Source organism: Chrysochloris asiatica, unplaced genomic scaffold (genome assembly GCF_000296735.1).
Source record: "Chrysochloris asiatica unplaced genomic scaffold, ChrAsi1.0 scaffold00009, whole genome shotgun sequence".
In the NCBI taxonomy this organism is placed as follows: Eukaryota; Metazoa; Chordata; class Mammalia; order Afrosoricida; family Chrysochloridae; genus Chrysochloris; species Chrysochloris asiatica.
Window position 1 is genome coordinate 35,495,883 of NW_006408527.1, and position 17,584 is coordinate 35,513,466.

Below are 17,584 nucleotides of genomic sequence, written 5' to 3' on the forward strand. Positions count from 1 at the left end.
TATGTTCTGGAATAACCATTCGTCACAATGTTATCCATAGTTTGCCATGATTCACACAATCAAAAGCCTTCATACATTGCTGCTGATACTGTTAAAGGCCATTGAATCAGCTCTGTATAGGGTTTCAGAGGAGCAGATGGTGAGTTTGAACCACACCTTGTGGTTAGAGGTCCAGTGCTTACCCTACAGGGCTATATCAGGTCTCCAATGTCTAATTCTAATACTGTAGGCACACCAGAAATGATAACTACCCCCTCATTTCAAACACCTAGAAATGTTAGGTAAAATACAGCAAATGCCTTCTGAAATGTACATATAACATAGAAAATAGCTTGAACTATCAGTCAAATGACCTGGTTCTACAGAGAAGAAGAGTGGAAAAAAGGGTCTGGAATCTTGAGGCAAAGCTTTTATCACTCACACAAGGAAAAGGCACAAAGAAGCTAAAGGGAGAAGCTTGAATGCACTTGGAACCCTAAATAGTCATGAAAAGATGAAGTAGAAAATAACTTGTTTTACGATTACAGTGTCAAGGAATTGTATCCATTCTGACCTGACTCTAGAGTAGGAGATGAAACAGGGCTACCAGATGATCTGTGAACCAAGTGCAAACATCACAGTCATTCGGATGGCATCCAGATCTGAATTTGAATTTATATAAGAATTCAATATAAACATTGACTTTAAGCTTAAGATATTCCTGGAGCTACCTGGCAAAAACAATCACAAGCTACTCTAGAATAAAAAATTCAAAACAAAGCAATTCATATTAGCAGTTAATACTACAAGTCTCCTTTTTATGACTTAAACCAGAACTTTCTACAACTTTCCCCTTAAAGTGTCCAAATATTTAAAAAAAATAGGCTTATACTCCAGACTACAGATTACTGGTATGGCACCACAGGATAAGTAGTGGGCTGCTAACCACAAGATAAGCAGTTCAAACCCACCAGGCACTCTTAGGAACCCCTATACAGGGTCACTACGAGTCACAATCAACTCGATGACAGCTCCAGACTATTCGTAAGGCATGTAATTAAAATTATAAAATAAAACAAATTAAATTTTTTTTCTCCATATAACAAATATGGAATCAATAACTATTATTTCAAAATGGCACATAAAGGTCATCTGATGAAAAAAAATTTTTTTAACAAATTACTTACTTCAGATCTTGTAAAAGGTCTTTTGCATTAAGCATGGTGATTAAAGAGGTGGTAGCTGCAGGAATTATGATAATGGGTGTTCGAGACCCTGTAAAGACAAAAATTTAAAGGTGGCAAATATATTATTAATTGGAATTGTAACTGCTTTCACTAACAAAAATTAAAATATTGTGAATTTGTGATTTTAAATCTTTTCAGTTAAAAATTATTTTTAACGAAGGTAATATTTAAAATATCATAAACAGTGTAGCTTGAACACTCACTGATCAGAATGGAATGGACACCAAGCACAAATATTTGATAAGGCTGCATAAGCATAGTATCACTCTGCTTTTGCGATGTAGTTTGCCCACATATACTTTCCAAAGAACATTTAGGAAGATATATCTATATGCTCACCTTTCTTCTGATTTGGGGGAGGTCTTGCTTGGGAAACTGTAAAAGAAATTTTAAAATCACAATTTTGAGTACTAGAAAAATCATACTCTTGGTTTCACACTTACAAAGCAAATACAGCATGTAATTTATATTTACATGCTATGAGTTATTAAAATACATACTGTAATCTTTTAAAATATTGTTATTTCTCTGTCCCACAAAAACACTAAAAAAATTTTCTTTTAATTATTAAATAATCTATAGTCATAAAAAAGTACATAAATTACAGTGTTAGGTACTCAGTCTCTGTGCTCATGGGTGCTAACACCTAGCATAATAAACTAAGCATAAATAACCGAAGTAATAAAAGCAAAAAAGAAGCACATAGCACAAGTAAGTAAGACTGAAGAGTAGGTGGCAGCAAGGTGCTTATCCACTCTGGGGAAAAAAGAAAGTTATTGGAAGCTAAGATGTGATATATTTCTTTGCTTCCTCCTTACTCCCTTATACTTTAAATGTTTATTAGTAGAGAAAGATAACAGTACGGGTCAAGTTTATATGAAGATCTATATTAGACTTGCTAGCATTATTAGAAATCTGGTAGCGTAGTGGTTACGAATCAGGCTGCAAACCTCAGGGACAGCAGTTCGAAACTATCAGCTGTTCCGCAGGAGAAAGATGAGGCTTTCTGCTCCCGTAAAGATTTATAGCCTCAGAAACCCTGTACGGGTCGCTAGGAGTAGGAACAGACTCCACGGGCCATAAAAACAACCACAACATTATTAGCAACTGTTAAAAAATGTAAATATCATTATCTTCTTAGACTTTGTAATGTACTAAATTATTTGTTGACATATAGCAAATACTAGCTATAATAACCAGAGTTCTGGCATAGCACTGATGGATATAGGTTGTTGTTGTTAAGTGCCAGTCGAGTCGATTCTGACCCATACCAACCCTATACAGCATTTCCAAGGAGCAGCTGGTGAGCTTGAACCGCCGACCTAGTGGACTGCTAATCGCAAAGTCAACGGTTCAAACTCACCAGCAGCTCTTCAGAAATTCCATATAGAATCACTATGAATTGGAAACAACTTCATAACAGTTAACAACAACAACAGTTATTACTAACCTACTTCAAAATGAACACAACTTAGCATAAAAATTACTACATGTTCAATTTTCAGTATTTATTCATGCAATAAAAATTTATTGACTTCCTTCTGCTGGCTGGTGATATTTTTCTTTTTTAATTACAAACTAAGTTTTGTTTAAGAGATTAAAAGATTCTTATATTTACCTTTAAAAGGAATTACACAGCACATAAACTTTTGGAATATGTTTGATTTTAAAGGTAACAAAATGCTACAATACAACTAATATTTTGTACCCATTTGTGTTGATACTTTATTATGATAAACTACTCCAGAGTCCAGTACTACTATTCTGCCAGCCACAAAATGTAGAAAGAAATACACACAAATACAAATTCACACATACATATTTATTATCGTTTTCTCAGCTTGTAGAGAAAAAAAAAATGTTAAAATTATCTAAAATCACTTAAGTTTTAGAAAGAGGACAAGGAAATGATGGTATTTCTTGGAAGGAAACGGGACAAGGTAAGTGAATAAATAGGAGACCAGAATTTATATGAGAATGATTAAAGGGAATGAGGAAAAAATGTGCATTTTGTGCTGGGTTCCCACAAATATTTTTTATAAGATATCTTTAGTTAAAAAAACAAAAAATTACTAAAATTAAAACAGGAAAATATAAGAAACAAGAAAATATAAAAACTAGCAATATTAAAAAGTTACATTTAGTTTTTTTAAAAAACTAAGTAATATATGTAGTAAACTGTTTTCTTGAAATGTAAAGAAAGTAGTGATTACATGTTGGACTGTTAACCAAAAGGTCAGCTGTTCAAACCCACCATCCGCTCTAAGGGCAAAAGGGTGTCTCCTTCCATAAAGATTCATAGTCTCTGAAACCACACAAGGAGCAGTTCTACTCTGTCCTGTATGATCGCTACTAGTCAAAAGTGATTGATGACACTACTGGGTTTAGTCGTACTATCCTGGCAAGTTGATTAAGTAGTTAGCCCTAGTCGGAAACTTTCACAAGAGTAAAAGAAAAATGCTAATCATTTCTACACCTTGATATTGCTGTACTTTAAAAAATTAGAATAATGTATATTAGCCCAGTGAACCCTGTAGCTACAGCTGCTGTTTCTGCTTCACTATCACTATCATTACTTAAGCAAATGTGCTGCTTCCAACTTACAAAAGAGTAATTATTCAAAAGAAAAATCATTACTGTTTTTATATGTTTGGTTTTAGATTAAATTCTCCACTGAAGAAATTTGTATGTTTAGTCTTTGTGCAAGGCATTCTCCTTAATTGTAAATAAAACAGTAGAAGAGCAAGATTGCAAACAAATTTTCACACAAGTAAATATATAAATATGCTAATTTGAATATGTCATTAAGGGAACAAAGGAGTACAGTGAAGAAGTATTCTTTAAATAGGATCCCTAGGAAAAGCTTCTCAAAAGTGAAATTTAAGCTGAGATTTGAAGGATGAAAAGGAGTTAAGTTCCAAAGAGTAAATGGACAAAGAGTCCAGACAGTGGTAGGAATGTGGGCAAATGTCAAATACATGAAAGAACCTCCTGTGCTTATGGAATTGAAATAAGACAAATGTGCAGACCAGAGAGAAGAAAGAGAAGAGTGGCAGGAGATTAAAGTAAAAATATAAGCAAGAATCCAATAGGGCCTTTTGAACAATGTTAAGTTTGTATTAAGTTGTCTTTTAAAAGTCCCTGAAAGATATAAGACAGAAAATGACATGATTTAAATTTCACATCAATCTAAAATGTTTAGAAAAAAGGGGAGCAGGGGCAATATACAAAAAACAATTAATACATAAAATGAATAGCTGATATCAATATGCACTGACAAAGATAAATCTTTTTAGATACTAGAAAGAAGGGAGAAAAAAGCTTTAAAATTTTCAAGACTACTATTGGTAGTGGTGGTGGTAGTGTGCAGCGAAGTCAGTTCTGACTCATAGCTATCCTGTATAGGGTTTCCAAGGCTGCAAATCTTTACAGGAGCAGAAAGCCTCATCTTTCTCTCACAGAACAGCTGGTAGTTTCAAACTGTTGACCCTGAGGTTAGCAGCCCAACTTGTAACCACTACGCTACCAGAGCTCCTTCAAGACAACTATTACTTAAGATAAATTTTAAAGAACCATTACAGAACATTATGGACACAATAACAGAGACATATGTCATTATAAGCACTAAAGGTTGTACATTAAGCTAAAGAAGTCATTAAAAGTTGCTTAAAAGAACAGTGGTAGATAATCTATTTTACCAATGACCTTTGGGTCAAATTTGGGAAAATATTTAAGAATAACATACAACATGTTGTTGTAGTTGTTAAGTGCCATCTAGTCAATTCTGACTCATAGCGACTATACAGAGGGTTTCCAAGGAATAGATGGTAGGTTCAAACTTTTGACCTTGTGGTTCACTGTCCATTGCTGATTCTACAGCACTATACCATAAGTTTGGATAATATACTACTACCAAGCTCATATTGAAAGTACCATGGGCTGCCAAAAGAACCAACAGATCTGTGTTGGAAGAAGTGTAGCCAGAGTGCTCCTTGATGGCCAGATGGCCAAGCTTAATCTCATACTTCAGACATATTGTCAGGAGGGACCAGTTGCTGGAAAAGGATATCATGTTTGGTAGAGTGGAGGGTCAGAGAAAAAGAGGAAGACCCCCAATAAGATGGATTGGCCAAGTAGCAGCATCAAAGGACTCAAGCGTGACAACAGTAGTGAGAATGGCTCAGGATCAGGCAGTGTTTCGTTCTGCTGTGCATAAGGTTGCTAAGAGTCAGTACTGACTCGATGGCATCTAACAACAACCAAGCTCATCAGCTGCTCCTCAGAAACCATATACAGGGTTGCTACAGGTCAGAACTGATTCTATGGCACTTAACAATAACAACAACTACTACCTAAATCATGAAGTCCTGGTGTGGTTAATGTGCTGGACTGCAAAGTTAGTTTGAACCACAAGATTGGCAGTTCAACCTTACCAGTCACTTCTCAGAAAACCCTATACAGGGTCAGGCATTTAACTACAACAACAACTACCTAACTAAATCCAGTAGAGCTGTTTAAATAATGTTGGAACTGATTCGACGGCAATTAACAACATTGTATTTTACATAAAATGTCGTTTTCTTCGAGCATTGATCATACTAACACATCTTGGTTACTGTGTTCATTAGGGAAAACAAAACCAGAGTTTTGTATTTTTACCTGGTCTTGGTACTGGCTGGGTTGCAGGAGTCTGAGTCTTACGGGCAGATGCACCCTCCTTTAAAAGAATAACAATCAATAATATCAAAATCCCTTTACATAACAGTCAAATGCTTCAATTACTGTAGGGAAAAAAAGTCCTTATCACTTTGTCTCTCATTCACTTAATCACTCCAAGGATTGTGCAGTGACACTGAATTACCCCCCCCCCCAAAAAAAAAAAAAAAATGCTAAAGAGGATAGAGAGAAACACTGTTAACTGATGATATATGGAGGGGATAATAATCAATGTAATGACAGCTGCCATTTGTCCCTCCTTTGTCTATTTGGCCTTTTTATACCCAGCTGAAATCTGTATGGTTAAAAAAAAAAAAAAAATTCTCCTTATCTTTTTCATTATTAGTCATGAGGTAGTAGTAGGGTCTTAAATTAAACTTAAATCGTTACCACAGAGTAGTTACTGGAAGCATGTAATAATTTTCAAGTACTTAGCTAACTACTTAATTACTGACAATTTTAATATTGAATTTACCAGTTTTAAAATCAAGTCAATGTTTTTTCCTCTAAACAGTTTCAAAATGAATTAATGATAAGCTCATTAGAAAAATGTAAACAATTTTATTTTGAAGGATGCAAAAAAAAATTCAAATAATTCTTATAAGATATTCATAAAAAATCATTTATAAAGATGAGATTTGTTAAATATGATTTAAGGCAGATGGGATATTTTAAAAGCTGAATAACAAATCTCAACTAATTACTGAGCATGTAATATGTACAAGAAAATATGCTAGATGCTGAAGTATATAAATTTATAAACTAAAGAGCAGATGCATCTGAAGTACTTAAGATACTTAAAAAGTCTGTTTTTAGTGCAATAGTTTCAATAACACATCGACTATTCATAAAACACTTTCTTTATAGAAAGATGCAAATACAAATTTCTTAACTATCATGACCTGGAGTGGCGCTGTAAGATAAACACTAGACTGCTAACCACAATACTGGCAATACAAACCCACCAGGCTGCTCCTCAGAAACCATATACAGGGTTGCTATAAGTTGAAACAGACTTGATAGCACTTACTGACAACAACATATAGTTCATGGAGATTTTATTCAAGTGATATCCAAAGAATGAAATACAACATATCAGATGAATTACACGAATCCAAAAATGAAAATCAACATTAGAATCATAAAAAAAAAAAAAAAATTTGGATACAGCGCAAAAGCCAGAGTAATCTGTGGAAAAATAGGTGTGATGGCTTTTAAATTTTTCTTTCTTCCTCTCCCGTGTCATACCCTCTCTGCCTAGCCTGGGCAACTTCAGGAGGGTGGCAGCAAATCCCCAAAAAGGTCCAGTTTGGGGCCCACAGGGAGCAATTTTTCCAAGGCACAAAGAGGAAATCCTTGAAAGCCCCAGTGGTTCCAGCTAATCCTTTGGCAGCTTCGTATGACATCTGACTCTGAGACTTAGCCCTACAGTTGCTCTCTACTTGGACAGGAGCCTTTATTCTCACCTTACCAGAGACAGCAGGTATGGCTATAGAGACAAACTGTATTTGCACCTTGTAAAATCCCAACATTATAGGCAAAAGCCAACTACTATATACAAAGTGGCAGTCATTTTGAGAATTACACTGTGCATACACAGTTACATAACTGATTTTCAGAGATAAATATTGTGAACAATCTTTCTTACAATCATTTCTCAATCTCTATCTGCGCACCTCCAGGGCAGTGAGTCGAGGGGAGGCCTGAGCAAGTGGACACCCCCACCCACCGCTGGAAGTCTCTACTGTACATGCACACTGACCTACAGAGCAAAGTCTACTGGACAGTCTGCTATGGTTGTTTTTGTGTGCTTGTTTTTGTTTTTTATTTTATTTTTGGTCCGTTTGGCCTTATTTCTTCCTGGGCTGGGGGCTTTCTTATACTACATTACCCAGGAAGAAACAGCAATCGTGGCCATATAGCCAAGCTACAAGCATACCCCATAGTATCCCACCATCGAAAAAGGAGCCAATACCAGCTGCTACACCACAGATAGCCAACACTTGCTAAGATTGTTCATAGCTGAGTAGTAAGAGACGTGAAAAGAGAAGCCTGTTTCCAAATCACATCCAGCAGGAGACACTCAGTAAGCTTAACAATACATCAACATACATTCAGTTAATCATAAAAGACACATCTAACTATTGAAAATGTCCAAGAAGAAAACAACAAAATATCTCAGCACATGTACAGAAGCAGAAAAGTGTAACAGAAAAAAATGAGCTGGAGGCAGACATAGACTTCCCATTAGAAGACGAGTAGGCTTTGACTGAGAAGGAAGCTGAAAGAACCTCAGGAAGGATGGACCCCAAAAGAAAATCACCAAGACATTTCATAATCAAGCTTTCCAAAATCAAAGGCGAGAATCCTAAGAGCAGCCAAAGAAAAGAGAACTGTTACTTACAAAGGCAAACAAATCAGATTAAGGCTCTGACCTCTCAACAGGAACCATGCAGGCAAGAAAATAATGGGGAAACATATATAAAAGCCTTAAAAAAAAAAAAAATGCCAACCAAGAATCTTCTACCTAGCAAAGTTGTCAATCAAACACAATGGTGCAATCAAAATATTCCAGGATAAATAAAAGCTAAGACACTTTGTCAAAGCCAACCCAGTGATCAAAACATCCTAAATGGAGTGATTTGTACTGAAAACCAAAAACAGACAACAACCACAGATTGACGGATGTGGCAACACCATCCAGAGCTCAGTCCGCAGATAGCAGAGTCCAGAACAGAACAAAATTACAAAAACAAATTCAGAAGACCTGGGAGGTCAATCAAAGATCAAAAAATAACAATGTTAACAAAGGGAAACATATAGAACAGAGATCCAGGTGGTGAAGAGGTAAGGTAGATTGCAGGACACATAGACTATCTCAAATGGAGAGAAAAGATAGTAGATTATACGGTAACCTCAACAAAAGTTAATACTTAACAAAATACCGTGAAAATGAAGATCCAAGTAGAACACGCAAACATTAAAATTAAGCGAAAACTGACAAGAAATAGCATAAAAAAGGAGAACAAACAAGATGGTGGTAAAAGTGCAGTGAAGAGCTCCGTTAGCAACAACACAGAATACCAGACCACGGAGGCTCAGCGGATGGTTCCATGACTCTGAACCACATATAAAGGAATATTTAGATAGCTGGAAGGTTTACAGCCAGTGTAAACTATAGCAGAAGCAAGAAATTCAGTGCTTTCTAATCCAAAATGCTCAGGTGCTCAACTGAGGGGCCATCTTGGGGAAGAACAAACTGGGGAAGATCCAGAGCAGCCACGGACGCCTGACGAAACCACAGAGATAAAGGTGTGGAAACCCTTATTTTTTGTATCTGTTTATTTGTCTCTGGCTGACTATGCACTTCCATTCTGGTGACTAGAGCAGGCGCCCGAATGAGTGGACACCCCTCCTCCACTCTGAAGGGTTCTATTACGCATGTGCAAAGAGCTCCACAAAATTTAAAGAGACAGTTTCCACTTAATATCAAATGGCAGCACAAAACAGCCACAGTTGGCCCTGAACTGTTTATCACTAGGAAAAAGGCCTAAGCAGGGGTTGTGGAGCAGGACACGCACACTAAAAAGGAAACCGGCCAAAAATTAGATCCTGAATTACATCATAACAACCAAGAGTGGCATCCTGAAATTTCTCAGAACAAGAGTGAAAAGGGAAGTCCATCTCCCGATCTCATCTACCTGGAGGCAATCAGAAAGCATTAAAAAAAAAAAAAAACTACCAAAACACACAACCATCTAAGTATTAAGGCAAAAGATAACCCCTGAAGATGCCCAAAAAAACAGAAAGAGATGACCATATTAGCACATGTCCAGAAAAGAGATAAAGTGACTGAAACAAATGAGCTAGAGGTAGACCTACACTCCATCCTGAAAGGAGGGCAGGCTTTGGAAATTCCTGAGAAGGAATTCATAAAAAATGATTATAAAATATATCAAAACACTTTACAATGGAGTTGACAAAAATACAGAATAAGTCAGGAAAGCACTACAGGAAGAAACATGTAAGATAGATACAGCATTGGAAACAATTCAAAACCTACACAAAGAGGTCCAAGCATTCAATAATAGAGTATCAGAAATAGACAATACACTGAAAGGGCAAAGGAGTAGAACAGATGAGATGGAGGCCAGAACTAGTGAGTTGGGAAACAAGTCTATCAATACCACCAAGATAGAAGAGCAAACAGAAAAAAGGATAAAAAAATCTGAAGAAGGTCTAAAATTCATGATGGACAACATGAAGAGACATTAACATCAGAATTATCGGCATTCCAGAACAAGAAGAATCACACAAGTCCACAGAGGAAATAGTTGAAGAATTGCTGGAAGAAAATTTTTCTAACATCCTGAAAACTAAAAAGATAAGCATTCAAGAATCTCAACAAATCCCAGAAAGGGCAGATCCCAAAAGAAAATCACCAAGACATATCAAAAGCAAACTCTCCAAAATGAAAGAAAAGGAGACACTCAGAAAGCAGCTAGGGAAAACAGAAGTGTCGCATACAAAGGCAAGCAAGTCAGATTAAGCTTGGATGTCTCAGCAGAAACCATAAAAGCAAGAAGGCCAATGGGGAAGACATATATGAAACCCTGTAAGAAATAAACTGCCAACCAAGAATTCTTTATCCAACAAAGCTTTCAATCAATTATGACAGTACAAGCAAAACAATCCAGGATAAACAGAAGCTAACGGATTTTTCCAAAGCCAAAAGGGAGTTCTGTGGACTGAGAACCAACAAAAACCAGAGATTGACATATGTGGCAGCACCTCCCAGAATTAAAACGACTGAACGAAGAGCCTAGAACAGAGGAAACTATAAGAATAAACTCAAGAGAATTTGGGAGGTCAGTCTATTATCAAAACAATTACAATGTAAAAGAAGGTAAACACAAAGGAACAGATGTTGAGAAGGTCAGGTAGATTACAGGATAAAACAGACTGCAAGAAATGGACAGAAAAGTTAATAGACTATAAGGCAGCCTCAAAGAAAATTAACACTTCACAACATACCAAGAAAATGAAAATCCAAGAAGAACATGGAAACATTAAAACTATGAGGAAACTCACAAGAAAGAACACAAAAAGCATGAAGTCAACAAAGGAAGACATACAGAACAAAGAAGCAGCAACACCACAAAAAAAAAAACCATCATAATGGCAGCAATTAATCCATACCTATCGATAATTATGCTAAATGCAAATGGATTAAATGCACCTGTTAAGAAAATGGAGGGTGACAGAATGGATAAGAAAAGAAGAACCTTCAATATGCTGTCTGCAAGAGTCACATCTCACACAGAGACAAAAACAGATTAAAAGTTAAAGGATGGAAAAAAACATTCCAAGCTAATTGCAATAAAAAACGAAGAGGAGTGGCAGTACTAATCTCTGATAAAATAAACTTTAAGGCAAGAAACAGCATAATAGACACAGATGGACATTAAGTCATGATTAAAGGGACAATTAAACAAGATGAAATGACCGTAACAAACATCTATGCGCCCAATGAAAGAGCTCCAAAATATATAAAGCAAACTCTAATAGATTTGAAGAAAATAGATGAATCTATAATAGTGGGTGATTTTAATACACTGCTTTCAAAAACGGATATAGAACAACCAGAAAGAAACTTGACAAAGACACAGAAGAACTAAACAACACAATCAGCCAACTGGACCTCACAGATGTGTACAGAGCATTCAACCCAGCAACAGCACACTAAACATTCTTTTCCAGTGCACATGGAACATTCTACAGAATAGATCATGTTTTAGTGCAAAAAACAAACCTCCATAAATTTACAAATATCAAAATACTACAAAGCATCTTCTCACACTACAATGCTATCAAATTAGAAAACAACAAGAGGAAGACCAATGAAATAAAGTCAAATACACAGAAACTAAATAACAACCTGCTGAAAAGCAACAGGGTAGCAGAAGAAATTAAATGTGAATTCACAAAGTTCCTAGAAACAAATGAGAACGAAAACACAACATACCAAAATCTTTGGGTCCCAATGAAAGCAGTGCTGAGAGGACAATTTATTGCAATAAATGCAAACATCCAAAAAGAAGAAAGAAACAAAATTAACACATTAACACAGCAACTATAACAATTAGAAACAGACCAACAGAGGGAACCTACAGCCACCAAAAGAAAAGAAATAATAAAGATTAGAGCAGAAATAAATGACATAGAAAACAGAAAAACTATAGCAAGAATCAACACGACAAGAAGCTGGTCTTTGAAACGATTAACAAAATTGACAGACCATTGGCAACCTAACAAAAGAAAAGAGGGAGAAGACACAAAAAACATGCATTAGAAACCACATGGGCGATGTCACAACAGAATCAAAGGAAATCAAAACGATAATAACAGAATACTATGAAGAGTTGTAGTCCAACAAATTTGAAAACTTAGAAGAGATGAATACATTTTTAGATAAACACGACCTACCTAAATGTACACACAGTGAAGTATCAAACCTGAACAGAACCATAACAAAATTCCAGGCCCAGATGGCTTCATTGGTGACTTCTACCAAAGATTCAGGGAAGAGCTGTCACCAATTCTACTCAAATTATTCCAGATGATAGAGGAGGATGGAAAACTTGCTAATATATTTTATGAAGCAAGAATAACCCTCATACCAAAATCAGGAAAGGATGTCACTAGGAAAGAAAATTATAGACCAATAACCCTCATAAACATAGATACAAAGATTCTCAACAAAATCCTAGCCAACAGAATCCAGCAATACATCAGAGATAATACATTATGATCAAGTGGGATTCATATCAGGGATGCAAGGATAGTTCAAAATTAGAATAACGATCAACGTTGTCCAACATATAAATAAGAAAAAAGAAAACCACATGATCATATCGATTGATGCAGAAGAGGCATTTGACAAAATCCAACATCTATTCCTGATAAAAACACTCAACAAAATAGGAATTGAAGGGAAATTCATTCCTCAACATGATTAAGAGCATACATACAAAACCAACAGCCTATATTACTACTCTCAATGGAGAGAAAATGAAAGCATTCCCTCTGTGATCAGGAACCCGTCAAGGATGCCCTTTGTCACCACGCCTATTCAATATTGTGCTGGAAGCCTTAGCAAGAGCTATACAGCAAGACTGGAAAATTAAAGGCATCCAAATTGGCAAAGAGGAAGGAAAACTCTCTCTATTTACAGATGATATGATCCTATACGTAGAAAACTCCAAAGACTCAGCAAAAAAAGCTACTAGACCTCATTGGAAGATTCGGCAAAGTGGCAGGATATAAGATCAACATACAAAACTCAGTTGGATTCCTCTATACGAAAAATGACAGCGTTGAAAGGACATTAGGAAAGCAATACCATTTACAATAGCCACCCAAAGGATGGAAATATCTAGGAATAAATGTAACCAGAGAAAAAAACGACTTATATAAAGAAAACTACAAAACACTACTATAAGAAAACAAAAGAGACTTACAAGAATGTTAGAATATACCATGCTCCTGGATAGGAAGACTTAACATTGTGAAAATGTCTATATTGCCCAAAGCAATTTACACATAAAATGCATCCCAATCCAGATTCCAAAAACATTCTTCAAAGAGATGGAAAAAACAATTACAAACTTTATATGGAAAGGAAAGAGACCCAGGATAAGCCAATCACTGCTTAAGAAGAAGAACAAGGTTGGAAACTTCTCACTCCCCGATTTCAAAATTTACTACACGGCTACAGAGGTCAAAATAGCTTGGTACTGGGACAATGAAAGATACATCGATCAATGGAACAGAATCGAGAATCCATAATTAACCCATCTACATACAGCCAAATGATCTGTAATAAAGTCCCTAAATATATCGCATGGGAAGGTGACAATCTCTGCAACAGATCGTGCTTGCAGAACTAGCAAGTGATATGCAAAAGATTGAAACACAATCTTCACCGCATGCCTCATACAAAAACCAGTTCAACATGGATTAAAGACCTAAATTTGAATCCCAGAATTATGAAGGCCATCAATGAAAAAATAGGGACATGTGAGGGCACTAATTCAGGAATACACAGACTACCAAACATTTTGAAAACTACAAAAACAAATGTAGACAAAATAGATGAGTTGGACATACTAAAACTTAAAAACTTACGTGCATCAAAAGACTTCAACAGAAGAGTGAAAAAGAAACTCACAGAATGGGAAAAAAAATCTTTTGCAATAACACATCAGACACCTCTAAAATATATGGGAAACTACAATACCTCTACTAGAAAAAGAGAAATAAACCAATTTAAAAAATAGGCGCAGGACATGAACAAACATCACCAAGGAGGAGATCCAGGCAGCCAACAAACACATGAAGAAATGCTCATGATTACTAGCCATTAGAGAGATGCAAATCAATACAACAATGAGATATCATCTCACACCAACAATAACAACAAAGATCAAAAAAAGTAGCAGACAATCAATGCTGGTGGGGATATGGAAAGACTGGGATACTTGTGCATTGCTGGTGAGATTACAAAATGGTCTAACCTCTCTGGAAAGCAATATGGCACTTCCTCAGAAGGCTGGAAATAGAAATACCTTATGATCGAGCAATTCCTCTACTTGGTATTTACCGACAAAGAATACTAGCCATAACATGAGTAGATATATGCACAGCAATGTTCATAGCAGCACTACTTACAACAGCAAAGAGATGGAAACAGCCTAAGGCAAGTGCCCATCAACGGAAGAACAGATAAACATCAAGGCAATTGGTCGGATCCCCTCAGAACAAACCACCTTCCAAGACTAAGACTCAATGGGAATACACCTTCTGAATGGTGATGAACGTTCATCACCGATAAGGGGAAGTGAGGGGAAAACAGCAATGAAGCTGTGAGATAAGCCCTACAATGTTCAATAGACTCCTGTGAACCCTGGTGGAGACCTGGTTGGCCAGCAGTGTGGCAAGACCTGGGGACTCTTGGGCCCAGAGTCAGTGACATAGCCACAGAGGACTAGAGTGGAGAGTGAAGCATCCAGCTAATAAGAAGAGAAGGCATATGCACAAGAACACCCACACTTGCAGATAACACCCACTTGACCTGGCTTCAATGACTGGATGATCAGAGCTCAACTAGAAAAAGAAAGAAGAGGAAAAAAAGAGTAATCTGATACAATTTGATGAACTTGACCTACACCTATGGATGCAGTAGCTCAAAAGAGGGAACAAATCTTTACAGCAATGATCATTCCCACCCCCACCCCTCCATACAAACAGTAGGCTGGGATAGGCAACTTGGACATTGGGAATCCAAAGTGTGTGTGGGGGGGTGGGGGGGTGGGGGCTACAAAGGCAAGAAATGACTGGCTTACAAGCTTTCAAGAGGGAACCTAGATCCAGAGGGCATGGAGGAAGGTAGAATCTCCACTGAGTAGTATCCAATCTGACTAGGCGGGGCTGATGAAAGGAAATGCGGACAGTCTATTGTGGCACAGTGGTGAATAATTGTTATCAGGACTGATTGTGAGGGTTGGAAATTTAATGGTAGATGATTTGTAGCAAGGAGGGGAGTGACTGACTCTGTAGTCTAGGAGCCGAGGTCCCTGGGACCATCAAGGGAGAAGAGCGGAGAGCGGGCCGCTACCCAGAGATGGAGGCAGAGACAATGACATGGAGAGATGGAGCAGCTAGAGACTTTAGACCCAGAGAGGGAAAGGGGCTTTGTGCTGAGGATCCGGAGGGCAGGCTTGCAGGGTATACGCTTTTGTTGGTTGATGATGCATGGAGGGGACTGTAACCATGGCAATGAAACGACATATGATAGGATGAATGTAAAACTAAAGATCTCCCATGTAAACACATAATTCACAACAAAACACTTAAAAATAGAAAACAAGGGGAAATTGCTACAATTTGATGAACCTGACCTATACTCATGGAGGTAGTAATTCTAAATACCAACAGAGAGGAAAGCAGTCTTTAATCAATGCTATCCCCTCACACATGGTAGATAGGGACGGTCAACTTAGACATTGGATACCTAAAATGAGAGCTCCATAAAGGCAAGAAGTGACTGGCTTACAAGGTTTCAAGAGGGAGTTTAGTTTAAGAGTACGGAGGGAAGAAAGAGTCCCCACTGAATAGTTTTCATCTTGTCTAGATGGGTCTGGTAAAAAGAGATGGGGATAAGATTTTTATGATTCAATAGTGATTAACTGTTATGACTAATTGCTACTGTCATAAGTTTAAAGGTACAAGTTTTGTAACAAAAATGGGAAGCAGTTAATCTTAACAGACCAGAAACAAAGGAACCTAGGCCCATCGATGGAGAAGAGCACAGAGGAGTGTGGGACATTATCCAGAGAAGCAGTGGCACCACAGATAGAGGCAGAGACTGGGATATGGAGAGGGGAAGCGGCTGAGAACTATAGATTCATGGGATGAGAGGGACTAAAAGATAGCGGCCAGGAGGTTGACTTTTAGAATATGCTCTTTGTGGGGGGTAGGGGAGTGGGGTAGGTTATTCTATATGTCTGAGTGTTTTTTTTTAAAAAAAAAAAAAAGAGCTAAATTGAATAGAGAGAAATAGTGTTAACTGATGGTACATGGAGGGGATTGTGATTGTGAATAAAAAAGGTGTATGATTTGTTGAATGTAAAACTGATGATCTGCCCTTTAAACGTGCACTCAAGCCACAATAAAACTTGAAAGAAAAAATAAATAAATAGCACAAAAACAAAAGCAAAAACTCAGCACAAGAAAGCATGCAGAACAAAGAAACGAGCAGTATCACAAAAAAAATCTAACATGATAACAGCAATTAATTCATACCTATTGATAATTACACTAAATGTTAATAGATTAAAAAAAATTTCTAAAGCAAAATTGCTGAATGGTTTATTACACTACATTGTCTTCAAAAGTTGAGTGTTTTATATGGTTGTTGTGAAGCGCCTTCGAGTTGGTTTCAAATCATAGCAACTCTCTAAAGGGTTTGCCATGAGCGACCAGTGAGCTTGAACCACCAACCTTGTAGTTCAAAACAACCTTGTAGTCTAGCGTGTTAACCTGCATCTCCATACCAGGGCTCCTTTTATGGTACAGTGCCCTGTATCTCACTCATTTTTTTAAAATACACTATGCAGTAAACTGACACAGACATATATTGGTATACCTAGTATTCAGTTAGAATGTCAGAAAATCACTTTTTACTTGAAGAAGTAATAGCAGCAGCAGCAAACACTAACAAAACTCTTTAAAATTTAAAAAAACAAAAAATATGAGGACAGAAGAGAATCCTTTTCTAATATTTTTGCTAGTATGTATTTGGTGATATAACAGTACATTTAAAAATCCATTCGCTCTGAGAGCCAGTTTCATAGATGTGCTCAGTCTGTCAACATTTGTCAAGCTTACTTATGATATAGTTATTTTTCTCTATGTACGATTTATTTACATAAAGGCTCACATTTAAAAATAGACGTACTACTATCAAAATGGATATATATCATTGTTGTTGTTATGTGCCGTGGAGTCGGTTCCGACTCATAGCGACCCTGCACAGGGTTTCCGAGGCTGTAAATCTTTACGGGAGCAGAAAGCCTCATCTT

The 17,584-nt window shown here is 36.9% G+C and overlaps 1 protein-coding gene across 1 annotated transcript in view; it reads right to left on the bottom strand.

Moving 5' to 3' along the window:
- The window catches only part of CDC73 (cell division cycle 73), a 190,011-nt gene that overhangs the window by 47,618 nt on the left and 124,809 nt on the right, over positions 1-17,584 (bottom strand). The window contains exons 11-13 of the mRNA XM_006834180.1: positions 5,886-5,943; positions 1,566-1,601; positions 1,167-1,254 (exon numbers count right to left, since the gene is read on the bottom strand). Of these exons, the coding sequence (XP_006834243.1) occupies positions 1,167-1,254; positions 1,566-1,601; positions 5,886-5,943 (182 nt within the window). The remainder of the gene's footprint in view (positions 1-1,166; positions 1,255-1,565; positions 1,602-5,885; positions 5,944-17,584) is intronic.